Source organism: Odocoileus virginianus, chromosome 6, assembly GCF_023699985.2.
Source record: "Odocoileus virginianus isolate 20LAN1187 ecotype Illinois chromosome 6, Ovbor_1.2, whole genome shotgun sequence".
Classification (NCBI taxonomy): domain Eukaryota; kingdom Metazoa; phylum Chordata; class Mammalia; order Artiodactyla; family Cervidae; genus Odocoileus; species Odocoileus virginianus.
In genome coordinates this window covers 86,232,604-86,251,137 of record NC_069679.1, presented here as the reverse complement: position 1 = coordinate 86,251,137, position 18,534 = coordinate 86,232,604, and the positions used below count along the sequence as shown (strand labels likewise).

General features: G+C 46.6%; 1 protein-coding gene across 4 annotated transcripts in view; it reads left to right on the top strand.

Annotated features, from left to right (window-relative positions):
* KCNK10 (potassium two pore domain channel subfamily K member 10) overlaps nucleotides 1-18,534 on the top strand; it is a 153,684-nt gene that overhangs the window by 83,001 nt on the left and 52,149 nt on the right. For 3 of the 4 annotated variants that reach the window (XM_070469741.1, XM_070469742.1, XM_070469740.1), the window contains exon 3: nucleotides 12,759-12,876. The exons of the other annotated variant lie outside the window; for it this stretch is intronic. In XM_070469741.1, the coding sequence (XP_070325842.1) occupies nucleotides 12,759-12,876 (118 nt within the window). The remainder of the gene's footprint in view (nucleotides 1-12,758; nucleotides 12,877-18,534) is intronic. 4 annotated transcript variants of the gene reach the window in all.

Below are 18,534 nucleotides of genomic sequence, written 5' to 3'. Positions count from 1 at the left end.
CCCACTTGACTTCATACTCAACATCTACTTCTGCTTCACTGACTAGACTAAAGCCTTTGACTGTGGATCAGAACAAACTGTGGAAAATTCTGAAAGAAATGGGAATACCAGACCACCTTACTCGTCTCCCGAGAAACCTGTGTGCAGGTCAAGAGGAGCAGTTAGAATCTTACATAGGACAACTGACAGGTTCAAATTTGGGATTGGAATGAAAATGGAATATACGACAAGGCTGTATATTTTCACCCTGCTTATTTAACTTCTATGCAGAGTACATTATGAGAAATGCTGGACTGGATGAACCTCAAGCTGGAATGAAGATTTCTGGGAGAAATATCAACAACGTCAGATATACAAAGAAGTGATACATAAGTGATACACTGTGAGTGTATGGTAAGTGATACCGTAAGTGATCCATACAGTGACACCACTGTGAAGAGGAATAAAAGAGCTTCTTGATGAGGGTGAAAGAGGATGGTGAAAAAGCTGGCTTAAAACTCAACATTCCAAAAACCAAAATCATGGCATCCGGTTCCTTCACTTCATGGTAAATAGAAGGGGAAAAAGTAGAGGCAGTGACAGATTTTATTTTCTGGGGCTCCATAATCACTGTAGATAGTGACTGCAGCCATGAAGTTCAAAGATGCTTGCTTCTTGGAAGGAAAGCTATGACCAACCTAGACAAATTATTAAAAAGCAGAGACATTACTTTGCCAACAAAGGTCTGTAGAGTCAAAGCTATGGTTTTTCCAGTAGTCATGTATGGATGTGAGAGTTGGACCATAAGGACAATGAGTGCTGAAGAACTGATGCTTTTGAACTGAGATGTCGGAGAAGAACTTGAGAGTCCCTTGGACTGCAAGGAGGTCCAACCAGTCCATCCTAAAGGAAATCAGTCCTGAATATTCAGTGGAAGGACTGATGCTGAAGCTCCAATACTTTGGCCTCCTGATGTGAAGAGCCGACTCATTGGAAAAGACCCTATTGCTGGGAAAGACTGAAGGCAAAAGGAGAAGAGGATGGCAGAGGATCAGATGATTAGATGGCATCACTGACTCAGAGGACATGAATTTGCAGGTACTGTGTTAGACTCTGATGATTAGAGTTATCTGTGTGAGACAGGAGAAGGCCCGAGTCAAAGGTGGACTTGCCAACCACACCCAGCTCTGTGGCCTGCTAACTACTACAAAGAGGCCAAGTTACTTTATTTCTATGGTTTCATTTATGAACAATGGGAATGATAACAGGATTTGTTATTGCAGGGTTTTTGTTCAGGTTGAATAAGCTAAGGAAGCGTATTGTAAATCCTGGCTCCTATGAATATTTTCATGAGTGTTCTCGAGCTTTCTTCAGAGGCTCTGGGGTTGTTTGTGTTTCCTTGTCTGCCCACACATCAAGCCGCTCATCTGAGAGAGGTGCTTGTAAGTGCTGATTCATTTTCTAAGGGGCACAGGAAATGAAATATTAATTGGGGATTAATATCGAGCACTCAAGAGTAAGAAAGAGTCCAGGCAGAAAACTGTCAACTTAAAAAGTAGTCACAACCTAGAAGTTGAGAGTTATGTTTTATTTGGTGGGAATTTTAGGACTTCAAGGCCAGGAGACAGCATCTCAAGTAACCCTGAGAGAGCTGCTCCAAGGAGGTGGGAGCGGAGTCAGGTTATAGAGGTTTGCAGCAAGGGGCAGGTAGTCTGAACACTGAAAGATTACTGCTAAGTTAGGAAAAGCAGGTATCTCATAAAGAAGACTGAGGGCTGAAGAATCGATGCTTTTGAACTGTGGTGCTGGAGAAGACTCTTGAGAGTCCCTTGGACTGCAAGGAGATCCAGCCAGTCCATCCTAAAGGAATCGAACCCTGAATGTTCATTGGAAGGTTGGATGCCGAAGCTGAAACTCCAGTACTTTGGCCACCTGATGCGAAGAGCTGAGAAGAGCTGGGAAACACCCTGATGCTGGGAAAGACCCTGATGCTGGGAAAGATTGAAGGCACGAGGAGAAGGGGACGACAGAGGATGAGATGGCTGGATGGCATCACCGACTCAATAGACTTGAGTTTGAGTAAACTCCGGGAGTTGGTGATGGACAGGGAGGCCTGGCGTGCTGCAGTCCATGGGGTCGCAAAGAGTCAGACACGACTGAGTGACTGAACAAAAGCAAGATATCTCAAGTTAAGGAATTTAGCACTTTTCTGTGTATGGGAAGATACAAGAGCCTGGGCACACTGCAATCAGTCCTTCATGTGCTTCTCCGCTCTCTGGGGCCAGCATCCTGGGATCTGACTGTTCACATCCTTAGCTCCTTGCTCACCTTGGTGAGTGGCGGCAGCCTGTAGCAGCTTGGGGGTTACCTGATAGCAGGCATGGTTCTCCCTGGGCTCAGACAGCCACCTGTGGAAGGCTGGAATCGAGGATGACTGTGACATCCTTGTTTATTGACATGGCAGGAAGTGCTCCATTTCACAAAGCTACAGTGAGCCCAAGATAGCAGCAGCATCCCTTTTTCTTGACGGGATTAATCATCTGTTCAATCTCAAGCTATCTCCAGCGCCGTGTCACTGGAAGGAGTAATCCTCTTGGATTTAGCTCACACAGCAATGAATCAGAATTCTGGGAGCTGCTTTTCTAGCCCAGTGGAAAAAAATATTTCCCCTCCCCCCCAGAAATTGGGTAGACTCATCTTTGATAGGAATAATCTCCAATGCAGAGAGAGTGGGGCATGCTTCAGACATTCTCCTTAGGACCAGAGTGATTTTTCAACGTCACTTGGCAAATTTGTTTCTGTCTGGAGAGGCTGAGTCCAAACTGAGATGAAAGAGTGACAGTTAGTTCATCTGAAAGTTTATTGATCTTTTCAGAGCAGACACATGTATCTCTGCCTCCTTAGAGTACTGGATGCTTTCAGATTTCTCTTATTTCATCCTTGCATGTAGTCAAAGAGAGAAAACTAATTCTATGTGGTAAGGCATAATTTGAAACATAAAAGGGCTCCTCCCAATATATCTTGGTCCCATGTGACAGGGTTTGACTAGGTGAGTCATTAATATATTCTCGGTGCTAAGGAACCGAGTTATAGAACTTTCCCCCCCAAAGAAATAACTAGTAGAGGCAGCAAGGAAGGCTCGCTTGCTCAGACCAGAGGCTCTGGATGGGAGGCTCTGGATGGGCTGCTCAGCTCACGTTGGGTTTCTCTCTCTTGTTCTTCAAACAGACTCTCCGCTCCTGCTGTCCAGTCTGCAGGTGGCCCCCTCTGTACATTTATGACCAGCCCGTAAACAAAGCTCTGATGAAAGCCTGCTGCCTGGATCCCCTAGGGCCTCAAGGAAAGGCTAATATTTGCGCACAACTGGATACTCAGGGCAGCAGGAAAATAAACAGCATCCTCGTATCCCCCATGGCACTGAAGGTGCTCACGCTGCCTTTATATGCGCTGGCCTGGTTCGTGGGTGGGGAAGATCCCCAGGAGGAGGCATGGCTACCCACTCCGGCATTCTTGCCTGGAGAATCCCATGGACAGAGGAGCCTGGTGGGCTGCAGTCCATGGGGTCACAGAGAGACGGACTCGACTGAGTGATGGAGCGTGCAGCCCACACAGGTCTTGGGGAAGGTTTACTGATGGGACATGCCGAGGTGGTGTCTTAGGATGGCTGGTCTGCTCGGCCAGCACAGGTCCGTCTGCTGCACCGGCCGTCTGCCCGGGTGGGAGGTGGGGACCGTGTCCCTCAGTCTCCCTCTCCCATGACCTCTTGTAGACCTTTGGGGTGTTTCCTCCGGAGGGCAGGGGCAGCCTGCTCTCTAGAGGCAGGGAACTGGGCTAAGAGGATCTGAGATAGGGAGAAAAAGGACCACAGAGGATGGAGGGAAGCTGCCTTCCTGACATTTAGGGTGATGATCCCCCGGTGCCAAGGCCGAGCATCCGCTTGCTGGCTTGGCCGGGCAGGAGATGTGCGATCATGGGCAAGGTCCTCGTTCCTCTGTCTCGTGTGTCCCTGGGGGATGCCTATGTCACAGGTCACCATGAGGGTTCACTGAATTAACCTATGCACTGGCAAGTACTTAGGATTCCTGTTATTATTAATATCATTAGGTACAAAATGACAGGGCAGGCTGTCTGAGTCATATCTCATATCAAAAAGTTCTGACAGCAACCCTGAAAGGTAGGGTCCCTTATTTAAAAACCTTTAATAGATGTATGTGACTGCGCTGGGTCTTAATTGCAGCTGCGGGACTTTCGTTGCAACATGCAAACTCCGGGTTGCAACATGTGGGCTCTAGTTCCCTGACCAGGAACTGAACCCAGGGCCCCCCGGCATTGGGAACACAGAGTCCTAGCCACTGGCCCACCAGGGATGTCCCTCCTTCATTTTAAAGATGAGAAAACGGAGGCTCGGGGAAGCCGGATGCCTTGCACAGGCTGGACACGCACACTTGACTGGTAAACTTGCCCTGCTGCAAGAGGAATGTATGAAGTGCTTATACTCTTTTTCTGTGCTGAGGACTTCCGGAATCAAGAGCTGCCTCGCTGGGGGGTGGCGAGTTTTCCTCTGTGATTCCCCCACCCCGCTGTTGTTTAAAGGATGTGTATGGTGTGGTTCTGCCCTGGGGTGTGAAGCAGCCTTGCCATTCACTTCTGCTGCTGAAATATTAATCTGTGAAATGCTTCTGAAGCAGGAGAAAGAAAAAGCCACCGCGGAGAACAGATTAGCCCCCTACTCCCCTTCTCACCTGGGGCCCCTCCCCCGCAGATGTGCGGGCGCTGGGAGGATGCTGCACCCTGGTGTCGGCGCTTGGAGGCGTGCGGGCGCTTCTGAGCGTCATGACTGCCGTCTGCCCGCCGCCTTTCTCGGCCTCCCAGGGCGTGTGGCTTTCCTTCCCTCCGCTAATGGCTGAAAGCGCGCCTGCTCTGAGGACATTTATGAAGCCACTTCCCCCCACCCTCATCTTGCCTCGACCCCTGGCTGAATATCTCCTTCCTCAACCCCTTTGCCGACTGTGCCCTCCTGACATGAAGAACGCGGAAGGGCTGGAGCCACCCTGCGCCCTCGGACGAGGTCCTTTCCTTTCGTCCCCGGTCCTTTCCTTTCGTCCCCGGTCCCTTCCTTTCGTCCCCGAGCTGTGCGCCGTCAGGAAGAAGCCTGCGTGTCCTGGCTAACGCCTGTCCTGCAGTCCAGGCTGACTCATGAACCAAGCCGCTTTCCCTCCGCGAGTGTGGACACTAAATCAACGCCCGCCGACGCGGGCCTTGGCATCGCTGCGGAGGCCCCGCTCGGCCGCCTGCCTCAGCCCCAGACAAGCCGAGTGATTCCTGCTCCGCCTGTTTGTCTTCCTCCCGGGCGCCTCGTGAGGACACAGAGAAGCAGATGATCTCAGGGAGCGCGCAGATCACAGGAGGAAACCCACAGACAGGCAGTGGTGCCCTGCGGGCCGGGGCTCATCCCGGAGCAGCGCTAAAGCTCACGATGGGATCGCCAACTGCCTGAAACTCTGATTTATGCAGCCCGGCCTTGCTCCGGGGCCGGCGGCGCGGGGGAGCCTGGTGGAGGGCCTCCGGGGGCTCCTCACACCCCCCTTCCTTCCCGTCAGCCTCAGACCTGCCTCCTCTGGGAGAGGCTGCAGTCTCCCTGTTCCCCTGTTCCCCTGTTCCCCTGTTCTGGGGGTCCTGGTGCAGGAGAGGCAGGGGGTGGAGGGGGCAGGAAGGGAGGGGCTTCCTTTACTCACTAGTTTCCCACTTCCATTGCGATTAAATTGACATTTTAACGTTGTGAAAGTTGAAGGCGTACCGTGTATTTATTTGATACACTTACTTATTGCAAAATGATGACCACCATGGCATTAGCTAACATCTCTATTACACACCATATGCTGCTAAGTCGCTTCAGTCGTGTCCGACTCTGTGTGACCCCATGGACGGCAGCCCACCAGGCTCCCCCATCCCTGGGATTCTCCAGGCAAGAACACTGGAGTGGGTTGCCATTGCCTTCTCCAATGCATGAAAGTGAAAAGTGAAAGTAAAGTTACTCAGTTGTGTCCAACTCTTCACGACCCCGTGGACCGCAGCCCACCAGGCTCCTCAGTCCATGGGGTTTTCTAGGCAAGAGTGCTGGAGTGGGGTGCCATTGCCTTCTCTGTACACACTATATATGTGTGTGTAATTCATATTATGTGTGTAATACTTACACACTATGTGTGTAATGTACACTATACAGTATATATATATACTACTATATATATGAATATTCTATAATAACTTATATGTGAAAAGAATCTGAAAAAGAATGGAGATATGTGTGTGTGTGTGTGTGTGTGTGTGTGTGTGTGTATGGATTTTCCAGGTAGCTCAGTGGTAAAGAATCTGCCTGTTGATGCAGGAGACCCAGGAGAGGTGGGTTCGATCCCTGTCAGGAAGATCCCCTGGAGAAGGAAAGGGCAACCCACTCCAGTATTCTCGCCTGAAAAAATCCCATGGACAGAGGAGCCTGTTGGGCTCCTAGGATTGCAAAGAGTTGGGCACGACTGGGCATTCAGGTCTGCACGCAGTGCTGTCCGTATATCTGATTCACTTTGCTGTGAATCAAGAACCTCCATCCTTTTTCAGATTCTTTTCCCATGTAGGTTGTCACAGAATATTGAGCAGTGTCCCTGTGCCGTCCACTAGGTCCTTACTGATTATTTTATACACACTGGTGTGTGTATGTTTATCCCAAGCTCCTAAATTTATCACCTCTCCCCAGGTTTCCCCTTTGGTAACCATAAGTTTGATTCCCAGATCTGTGAGTATGTATCTGTTTTGTAAATAAGTTAGAAACAGATTCTTTTGGATCCTTGCGTGTTTGTGTTTAGTCCTGTGTGACCCTTTGTGACCCCATGGACTGCAGCCCGCCAGGCTCCTCCGTCCATGGGATTCTCCAGGCTAGGATACTGGAGTGGGCTGCCTTCCCTTCTCTCCTGACTGGCAGACAGAGCCTTTACCGGCTGCACCGTTTTCCCCTCTTTCACGCCCGCACACTAACCGCAGTCATCACGTCTTCATTCACCTGCGTTTTAAACGTAGAACAGTCATTATGTTTCTTCATGTTGGGTTGCTTTCTTATGTTTGTCTGTATTACAAAGAAATAAATTGCTTTCCTTTCACACTGCTGGGAATATCATGTGCCTACATTCATTACTATAGTTTGTTCACTCATATTTTATTGACTGAAGCATTCACTTATGAATCCCTTCCTGGGTGGGTATTGGAAATTCTAACCTACAGGCTATAAAGGAAATTCAAAAAGGGGTAGAATTAAATTTTAAAGTGATGACTTCTAATCTATAGTATGCTTTCCTTGAAACTCTCACATCCCATCTAGTAGAATTTTCTCCTTTTGATTTTCAGAAGACCTCTCTGAACTTGGTTGTGGTTGAACTTGTGAACATATGATGCTCCTTGAGTCCGAGACTGTGGCTTTAAATGATGCTGATGGGCGTTGAATCTCTAGCCTATAACTGATCTTTCAAGCCAGACTGTAGCTCAGTTTCATCATTTTACTAGCAACGTGCGAGGACATTTCTAATGAGCTGCTTTATCTTGGCTTTTGCAGCCTGAATGGGGAGGGAAAAAAACCTTAAAAGCAAATGCATTTCATTTTAATAGCCTTTACTTGAGTTCAAACAACTAAGATTATTAGAAAATACTTTAGAAATTTAATAAAGTTAGAAGTATGAATTCAATCAGTAATATGGAGTTAAAAATGATGCCGTTAAAAAAAAAATGATGCCGTTGATTCAAGTGATAGAAGTCCATTTATACTGGTTTTCCCTGTAGGTGTATAACCTACAGATTGCGAATTCCTTTTAATCCTGGTTGTTTGCTGGAGTTTTTCTGATCTAAAATATCTAGATGGTATCACACCTCAGTCCTGGGCTGGGGGATCCTCTAGTCTTACCAAGAGCTTGGTGACTTGTGAGAGGCCTTCTTTTTCTCCTTCTTGCTCCTGTTGTAAATCATATTCCAGCCTTCTGTACCTGTAACAGCCCTTATATTTAAACTCACTTCCCCAAGGCATCTGCTTGTAGAGCCCACTTTACTGAAGACTCGGGTGCACGAGAGAGGGTGCACATCCGAGATCTGAAGCAAGCTAAACGTGGGTTCCAGATGGACCTGCTTTATTTAAACAGTTATTTGCCTGTTTCTGGCTGTCCCGGGTCCTTGTTGTGGCGAGGACTTTCTCCGCCTGCAGAGAGCAAGGGCTGCTCTGCTGCGGTTCGCGGGCTTCTCCCCGCAGGCGCCTCTCGTTGCGGAGAAGCTCTTGGGAGCGGGGCTTCAGCAGTCGCAGCCTGTGGCTCGGTGTCTGTGGCCCGCAGGCTTAGCTGCTTGCTGGCGTGCGGGGCCCCTTCAGATCAGGGATTGGACCCGTGTCTCCTGCGTTGCCCGGCGGATGCTCTACCATCGAGCCGCGGGGAGGCCTGGACCTGCTCGTTAGAAGTCTCGGGCGTTGCAGTAACCGAGCTCAACTGACACTTGTCCCTTCTGCTTCCTTCTTTTCCTCCTTTTTTTTTCCCCAGTGCTTTCGCTCTCTTTTCTCTGTTCCCTCCCTCTCAGGCTTTAAAATCCACTTTTCCCAGTTTTTATTTATTCTTTAAATTTTTAATGCTGAGCCGTGGAGCTGTCATCCGCTCCAGCAGTCCAGTAAAGCCCGACGCCTCTATCGACATGTTCAAGGAAGCAGTCTAGTTAGGAAAGACTGCTTGGGACTTCCTCGGAGGCCCGGTGGTTAGGACTCCTTGCTTGCAGTGCAGGGGTCATGGGTTCGATCCTCGGTCGGTCAGTGTAGCCAGAAAGGAAGAAAGAAACGACCACTTATGAGGTCTCTTCTCTCTAAATTCTTGCACAGTGACCAGCCTTCTCCCTCCTCTCTGCCCGGAGGTGAGCACAGGGTCGGTGAGTATGACTGTGTTCGAAGTACCATATGCAGAGGACAGGACAAAACCGTGGTTTTGGATCAGTCCGGGCTTGAATTCTGAACCCTCCCCTTCCTGGCTGTGTGACCACAGAAGGGGTACTTGACATTCCTGAGCCTGCTTCCGTATCTTGAAAGGGGGAGGTAATGTGACGTGCTCGCAAGTGTAGAAAGAATAGAATTGAATAACACACAAGTTGTGGAAGGGATTAAAGGGAAGAACGCTTCTGCCTCAATGCAGACACTCAACCAATGTTAACTTCCTTTCCTTTCAACCGATAGATACTTTCCTTGAGGGTTACATATGTAAACATTAAATATTTATCAATTGCATAATTCAAAGAAAAGAGACTTGAAAAGGAATCTTAACGTTGGATTTTTTTTTTGATGAAGCCAGTAATTACCGCTTTTTGTCTTTGCTGCAAATCTGTCTATATGTGGCACTGGGTCTGCTTTGGATGTCAACATGCCGTCCTTAGCACAGTGAAGATGGATTGAAGCCAAACTCTTTTCACAGCTTCATAGAAGTTGTAAATATTAGGTATTGATGCTGCGATCTGAGGCCACTCAAGTGACTGAGGTCTAGAGCTGTCCCTCTAGAGATATTATTTCTAGGTGGGCCCATCAGAGCTGAATTGATGATGAAGAGATAAAAGTTAAGGCCTGTGGTTGGTCTGATGGCACTCACAGGAGAGTGAAAGTGGGTATTTTACCAGCAGAAAGGACTCACCCTCTCTCTTCTGTCTGAAGCAGAGGATTGCAGAGCCGCCAATGAATAAGTGATCTTTGTAGATTAGGCTGATTTAAACCACGGGCAAAGACACATTCCATGCAGCTGGATTTTAAATTCTGGGCTGCCAGGTTTATGTTAGAAACACTGGCTAGTGTAGTATTTCATGTTCTTAGAGGCAGGAAAGAATAAAGACTTGAACAAAAGAGATTTGTTTCTTTTGTCAGTTGTCTAGTGAAGTGAAAGTCACTCAGTCGTGTCTGACTCTTTGCCACCCCATGGACTAGCCCATGGAATTCTCTAGGCCAGGATACTGGAGTGGGTAGCCGTTCCCTTCTCCAGGGGATCTTCCCAACCCAGGGATCGAACAATTGTCTAGGGCGTTTGCCAAATCCAGCCAGTAGCCTGTTTATGTACAACTGTGAGCTAAGAATGGTTTTGCATATTTAAAAGGCTATAAAAAGAAAGGCAAAATATGCAGCAGAAACCATATGTGGCCCACAAAACCTAAAATATTTACTGTCTGGCTTTTTCTGGAAATGGGTTGATCCCTGGTCTAAACAGTTGGAAATATCTCAGATCAACGAAGGCAAAATGTAACTAACAATGGTTGACTTTTTCAGTTGTAATCTAATTTGTGGCAACCACTGTCTGCCCGTTTTAACGAAGCTTAATGGCCATTATTTAGGATGACTGTAATCACATCTCAATATTTAATTGTGTCTGGCAGTATCCACAGGGGGTTGTTAGAGTTTTCGGCAGAGAATGCAGTCTTTCTTCCTTGCTGGAGAAGTAGCTCGTGTTTCTGTCACCTCCCTCTGAAGCCCCCTGCTGTCCCTTCCACCACGGCTCACATGGTGGAAATCTGCTCGTCCCCTCTCCCCTGGCTTGAAAGAGGTCGGCAGGGCCCGCTCGGGAAGAGCTGCGGAGGGATTGTCCACCTTGTTCTGTGCATGCCGAGACTCTGGAAGGATCTAAAGCAGCGGGCGCGTGATCAAAGACCCGTGAGGTGAATGTGATGAGGAGGTATCAGTCCTGGGCTGAGGGTGCCCGTGGGGGCTGAACCTGAACAAACTGAACCTCCTGGAAGAACTGGGGCCCAGATTAGACCCTGAAGGAGAGGCACCTTTGTGGGAGAGCAAAGCAGAGGTTCAAGGGTGTGAGGGGGTGTCTCCTAGAGCATCCTGCCCAGGTTGGAGGCTTTCCCAGTCGTGTGAGGTGAGGTTGGAGCATCAGTGTGGCCAAGTCATTGGGAATTTTAAGGTGTATGAAATTTCAAATCCAGTAGCCAGTGAGGAGTCACTGTCATTTATTTTAAAAAGGAGGGGTGTGTGTGTATGTGTTGGGGGGACAGTGAAATGACAGTCACACAATTGGCAGCTCTTTGTTAAGCCCTGCTCCAGCGCTAGGCACCCGCTTAAGTGTGTTACATCGATCATCTAATTTCATCCTCACAATAACTCTGTGGGGGAGGAATCATCATCTCCAGTTTGCAGATGAGGAAATTTAGGCTTAGAGGGGTGAACATAACTTGCCCGAGGTTCTGAGGTGAGTAAGGGGTACAGCCACGGCCCCACGACCCGGGAGTCCCAGCTCTCAAGTCCCGAAACCAGCTCTGTGTAAAACACTCCAACAAAACAGACGAGAGCGGAAAGGAACTGAAATCCTGTCTTCCAAGAAAGACCGCTTGGGTGCCAGTCCTCAGAGTTTCCCATGGATACGCACAAGACGTCTGCGTTCTGCGTAACCTGTGCCAGGACTGGGTAAATCCTGCGTGCGTGCTAAGTCGCTTCATTTGTGTCCTTTGCAGCCTTTGTGATCCTCTGGGCCATAGCCCACCGGGCTCCTCTGTCCGTGGGATTTTCCAGGCAAGAACACTGGAGGGGGTTGCCATGCCCTTCTCCGGGGGATCTTCCTGACCCAGGGATTGAACCCGTGTCTCTCATGTCTCCTGCATTGGCAGACGGGTTCTTTACCACTGAGCCACCTGGGAATCCTACACCCGCAAATTTTACATAAACAACAACATAGTATATATCAGGTTCCCCCTCCCATTTAAAACTAATTTTTTACTTTTAATAAGTGAGTGTATAGTGTTATAAAAAATTCTACTAGGTAGATTTGAAGATCTAATTGGCTTTACTCAATGATTTATGAATCGGGCAGATCTCACCTAGCATCTGGAGGTATGCTCCCAGGGTCTGTACAAAATGGATGATTTTTATAGGACAAGAGAACTATTATGAAAAAAGATGTCATATTTAGTGAAGTAACTCAGACAGAGAAAGACAAATCGTACGTGTCACTTATGTGTGTGTGCTAAGTAGCTTCAGTCTGGTCCGACTCTTTGTGATCCCGTGGACTGTAGCCCGCCAGGCTCCTCTGTCCGTGGGATTCTCCAGGCAAGAAGACTGAAGTGGGTTGCCCTTTCCTTCTTCAGGAGGTCTTCCCGACCGGGGATTGAATTTCCGTCTCCTGTGTCTGCATTGGCAGGCGGATACTTTACCACTAGCACCACCTGGGAAGCCCGATATTGTGTATATGTGGAATCTAAAGATAATACAAAAGAGTCTATATATAAGGCAGAAATAGACTCACAGACACAGAAAGCAAACTTGTGGTTACCGAAGGGACAAATGGGGAGTGTGAGGTTAACAGATGCAGACTACTCTGCATAAGATAGATGAGCAGAGGGATTTAGCACATGGAACTGTATTCTTGTAATGGCCTATAATGGAATACAATAAAGAAAAAAAAAACCAACCGAATTACCTTGCTGTACACCAGAAACTAACATAGCATTGTAAATCCACAGCGCTTCACTAAAAGAAAAGAATAAATATCAAAGAGATCACATGTCTGGCGCAGGTTGAAGCTGCAGTGACGTCAGGTATGAAGCGCAGGTTTGGTACACGCGGTCTGGCACAGGTGGTGCAGTTTCGGGCTGTGCTTTCCTCTCTAACCGTAGAATTTCATCTGTGACTCTACTTGTGTCCGCAGAACCTGTCCTCTAGAGACCACTGCAGGTTCTTGAACAAGGAACTCTTGGTAAACTTCGTCACTGAGTCTCACGCTTTCTCACTTTCCTTGCAGCACGCTCTTGACGCTGACAACGCAGGAGTGAGCCCGATAGGAAACTCTTCCAACAACAGCAGTCACTGGGACCTTGGAAGTGCCTTTTTCTTTGCTGGAACTGTCATCACCACCATAGGTATCCATGTGTTTGCAAGTATCTTTTCCCCGGCAGGCCCTCCTGAATAATGGCACTAAAATCAACAGTTCGTCCGCATAGAGTATATGACTGCTGGGGGTTCAAAGGAGGCTTCACCAACACTGTCAAATTATTGCAGTACTTGTGTGGTAGCTTTCAATAAAAGGGAAAGTAGAATGAACTGTTTCAGTTTTCAAAATGAAAGTCTAGGGGACCTTTAGTTTAAATGGACCTCATGGGAAGGTTAAAGTGAAAAAAAAAATCAATCTCTGAATTGGTCAGTTGAACTCAGATTGCTCAGTTGAGTTCAAATTCCTTTTTAAAAAGTGTACTTATTAAACTTATTCATGGAGGAACCAAACTGTTCTACAAAGTTTGTTATGAAAAACAGTAGTCTCTGCCCTTCTCTCTTTTTTTAACCTCCCCTGGTTACATTGCTTTCATCTGTTTTGCTTGATTATTTTGATCTCCATGTCTTTAAATATCACATTTGTGCTGCACTTCCCAAATTTTATTTTAGTGATGATTTCTTGACTTCCCATTGAGGAAGATGGGAACTAATTCCCTTTCTTCGTCCCTGCCCACCGTAGAAGGGATCTCTTCCCGTCTTCCTTCCTTTCTTATGGTTTAATTGGATCAAAAGTGAATGCTTGCTTCACTTTACTAGGTAAATGCTCTTCACAGCTGATCATAAGCTGAGCTCTGATTACCTACTTCCTGCACCAATTTTTGTTCTTATTGTATTTCTGTGTCTTTTATCTGATCCTCGGGGAGTCTTGTATTTTTGTCCTAGGTGTTAAATGGTTTGTCATACGGGTTAACTTTATAATTATAATTGCATATAATAACCTTAGGGTTCAAATCTTTAAGCTCTATTTATTAGCCTTCTATTATGGGTGATGACATCTCTTTCTCCACCACACAGTTTCAGTTGAGGCCATCCTATCAGTGTTTACTTTTACATTATTAAATATGCTTCAGCTTCTGTCGGACAACTTGCCCACTTTAAATAATAACTCTTGGCTCTCAGCTATCATATTCAGTGCAGTCAGGGAACTTGCTCAGCATCTCAACGTCTTTTCCCCTTCCGCTCTCAATTATCACTCATTGTAACATTCTGTAACGTCAGGGTGTGTATTTCATATTCTGCTTTGCTGCCTGGGCACTCCCATTTGTGTTACTCACAGTTCTACAGTTAAAGATTGTCAGTGTTCATCTCTAGCCATGGGTTACATCATGGTTTTGCCATTGCTTTTGTCAATGGCGTTGCTTGGCTAAAACTTAAGAATGGCTCCTGGGAGCAATATTCCCTGGGTGTTTGCATTGTTCAAGATGGTAGCCTTACACTTGAAGGGCACTTTGGCTGGAAACGAAATTCGCGGCTCACAGTGTTTTTTAAGGATCTTGTTGGTTACTCTGTTTCCCCCTCTGCTTACATAGTGGTGGAGAGACCTAATGCCAGGCAATTTCCCCCCTTTTATCAGTACAAGTGACTTGATCTTTTTGCTCAGCTGCTCAAACGATTATTTCTTTATCATTCGTCTGATAAAGCTACTAGGTTTTGTCCCTTTTATTTCAGGAAAGCTGTCTTGATTGTCACTTTGAAACATTTTCTCCACTGTATGGTCTTGGTTCTATTCTTTAGGGATTCCAATTATACATCTATCGTTACTTCTTTCCATGTCTTCTATACTAGTATTTTCCCTCCACTCCTTTTTAACCCTTAAAATAGGTTTTCAATTTCTTTTTAAAATTTTAAATTATTTATTTTAATTGGAGGCTAATTACTTTACAGTCTTGTAGTGGTTTTGGCCATGCATCGACATGAGTCAGCCATGGGTGTGCCTGTGTTCCCCGTCCTGAACCCCCCTCTCCTCTCCCTCCCCACCCCACCCCTCAGGACGACCCCCTCAGGGTCATCCCAGTGCAACCGCTTTGAGTGACCGGCTTCATGCACTGAGCTTGCACTGGTCATCTATTTTACATATGATAATATACATGTTTCAATGCTATTCTCTCAAATCATCCCACCCTCGCCTTCTCCCACAGAGTCCAATAGACTGTTCTATACATCTGTGTCTCCTTCGCTGTCCCGCATATAGGGTAACCATCTTTCTAAATTCCATATATATGTGTTAATATACTGTATTGTATATTATACACTATAATATATTATATTGTTTTTCTTTCTGACTTACTTGCACTTTGTATAGTAGGCTCCAGTTTCATCCACCTCATTAGAACTGACTTAAATGCATTCTTTTTAATGGCTGAGTAATATTCCACTGTGTATATATACCACAGCTTTCTTATCCATTCGTCTGCTGATGGGCATCTAGGTTGCTTCCATGTCCTGGCTATTATAAACAGTGCTGCGATGAACACTGGGGTGCACGTGTCTCTATCAGATCTGGTTTCCTTGGTGTGTATGCCCAGCAGTAGGATTGCTGGGTCATATGGCAGTTCTATTTCCAGTTTTTTAAGGAATCTCTACTATGTTCTCCATAGTGGCTGTACTTGTTTGCATTCCCACCAACAGTGTAAGAGGGTTCCCTTTTCTCCACACCCTCTCCAGCATTTATTGCTTGTAGACTTTTGGATAGCAGCCATCCTGACTGGTGTGTAATGGTACCTCATTGTGGTTTTGATTTGCATTTCTCTGATAATGAGTGATGTTGAGCATCTTTTCAAGTGTTTGTTAGCCATCTGTATGTCTTCTTTGGAGAAATGTCTATTTAGTTCTTTGGCCCACTTTTTGATTGGGTCGTTTATTTTTCTGGAACTGAGCTGCATGAGCTGCTTGTATATTTTGGAGACTAACTTTTTGTCAGTTGTTCCATTTGCTACTATTTTCTCCCATTCTGAAGGCTGCCTTTTCACCTTGCTTATAGTTTCCTTCATTGTGCAAATGTTTTTAAGTTTAATTAGGTCCCCTTTGTTCGTTTTTGTTTTTATTTCCATTACTCTGGGAGGTGGGTCATATCAACTGCTTGACTTCATCCTCTCTTGTTTGTGTGTGTGTGTGTGTTTTCACAGTGCTTACCTCCTCCATGCACATCTTCCAACTTTATTTTCATTTCTGTGATCATTAGGGGACTTTTTTCTTTCCTGTTTTTACCCCTGAATCCCATTAGCTTAGCTCACGTTCCATCTACACTTGTTACCTCATCGTCTTTTCCCTGCTCTCTTGCATCTTTGTGGTTTCTCTGTGATGACTCTGAGAGGCGATTACTTCATAGTTGTTTACAGTTTTGTCTGTCGGGGCAGCATCTTGCTGGCGAGTGTCTTTCCTTCATTGGAAAGTTTTGCGGCTCTTTCAGATTTTTTTTTTAATGGAAGCTTTATCTTCATGCCCAGCCGTTTTCTTTTGATGCCAAACAAACCGGATATTCCTGGACCGACTCTCTGCTCACTCTTCCGTGGGGCTGGAAGAGGAGAGCGGGGAGAAGCCGGTCCCCTTTCTGGCGGCACAGGCCAAGACGCCGCCCTTTGCCGCTGCCGGTGAGGCGGAGCGCCCCCTGCAGACCGGCCCGTCTGTGTTCCTCTCTGCCCAGGGCTGCGTCTTCTGTTTTCCTGGACCAGGTCAAGCTCAGGAAGGCTTCTGCGGCTCTTCCTGTTCACACTGTATTTCACACTTGGTGCAAACAGGGATGTAGCTTTTGAAGTTCAAGGTGAGACCCTCACTTTCATAATTGGATTTTTACTGACACTTTCTGAGATTTGCCACCAATGGCCCTTTAATCATTCTCTGTACTTCTTCTCTTTATTTTTTCCCACGTTGCCTTTGCAATCTCAGCTTCTCTGGGTGACCCTGACATGTATGGTGGAATCTGTAGATTGCATCCCTCTCCCAGCTCTGCTGAAAAAGAGTTTGAGAGTTACTTGCCCTCGTTCAGTAGTGAAGTCACCTTGCAATAAAAATGCTCATTCAGAAGAATGGGACACACACAGCCATCACCAGTTCATAGCAATGATGGCCAAACAGAGGGAGACTCTTCTGCGCTCAGTGGGAGGATCCTTGCATTAACATTTGTTTATATTCTGTGGGAGGAAATCTCTCTCGTAGTTCAAATCTCTCAAACCTCATAACTTTCTGAGGCCTTCTGTGAGGTTTTTCCTTCCCCCTACTTTTCATAGCCACACATCAGGTGGGTGTTGGAGGGTATGCCTTTTTGGAGGGAATGCATCTTTGGTGATTGTCTTCCTATTGGAGCAAGTTTCAGAAGCTCTGGGTTGTTTTAGAGGCAGGGTTTTTGTCTGTGGTTATAGACCTCATCTTCAGAACCTGTATGATTTTTGCATTGTTGCAATCAAGAAAGTTACATGCAACAGGGAAGCTTGGAGTGAGAGAGACCTGTCATTCCTTTTTAGAAAGTCTCATAATATAATTTCTGGCATACTAGGTTTGTAGTTACAAATCTGCAAGTGTATTAAGATCAACTATTCCAAGCAGTAGAGGTATACATTACGCTAATAAGTCTGGGGCCTGGAAGCCTTTCGGACACTCCAGACCAGATTAGGTCATATTTGTCCTCAATCCCATAGCGTCCAACGAAGGATGCAGGATGACATGTCACCCTTTGATGTAAGGGCAAGAAGTGCCATCCAGCTCAGCACCCCCTGAGGGCATCGCTGCCGCAGACCAGAGAAGACCAGCGTCAGGTTACAGTGTGTGCAGCGGTCTGGATATTAAGATGGGGAAATGTGTCACGTGGCTTTGGGGGATTTACGGTGAAGTAAGTCAGAAGGAGAAAGACAAATACCATATGATGTCACTTACGTGTGGAATCTAACATATGGCACAGATGAACCTGTCTACAAAACAGAAGCAGACTCACGCAGAGAAGACTCGTGGTTGCCAAGGGGAAGAGGGAGGGGGAGGGAGGTGCTGGGAGTTTGGGGTTAGTAGATCCAAGCGATTATGTATAGTTGGGTAAGCTTCAAGGTCCTGTATAGCATAGGGAGCTCTATTCAATGTGCTATGGTAAACCATAATGGAAAAGAATACTTAAAAATGTGTGTATGTATAACTGAATCACTTGGCTGTACGTCAGAAATTAACACCTTATAAGTAACTATAGCAAAAGCAAAGCAAAGTGAAGTCGCTCAGTCATGTCCGGCTTTTTGCGACCCCGTGGACTGTAGCCTACCAGGCTCCTTCGTCCACGGGGTTTTCCAGGCAAGAGTACTGGAGTGGGGTGCCAATTTGCTTCTCTAGGGGATCTTCCCGACCCAGGGATCGAACCCGGGTCTCCCGCGTTGCAGGCAGACATTTTTACTGCCTGAGCCACCAGGGGAGACTCATAAGTAACTTCACTTAAATTTAAAAATTAAAATTAAATTAGAACCATGAAAGAAGAAATTCCATGATGTGCATGTGAGGTCACAGTCCTGAGCTCAGAGACAGAGAGGATTTCTGGACTAGGCTAGCCCAGGACCCTGCCATTCATTTCCTTCCCTCGAGGGGTTTTTCTGCCTAGAGTTCAGCTCATAGTGAAGAAGCCGAGCAACAGGTGAGGTCCCACTTGCCCCCTCTGAGCTGGGGGCGAAGCTGCCCATAGAGTTAATACGTGTAAATACCCTGTGCTGGGGTCTGTCGTGCATTGGGTTTTCTCTCACCTAATGAAAAATCCTGACAAATTCACACTTAGGGCTCAG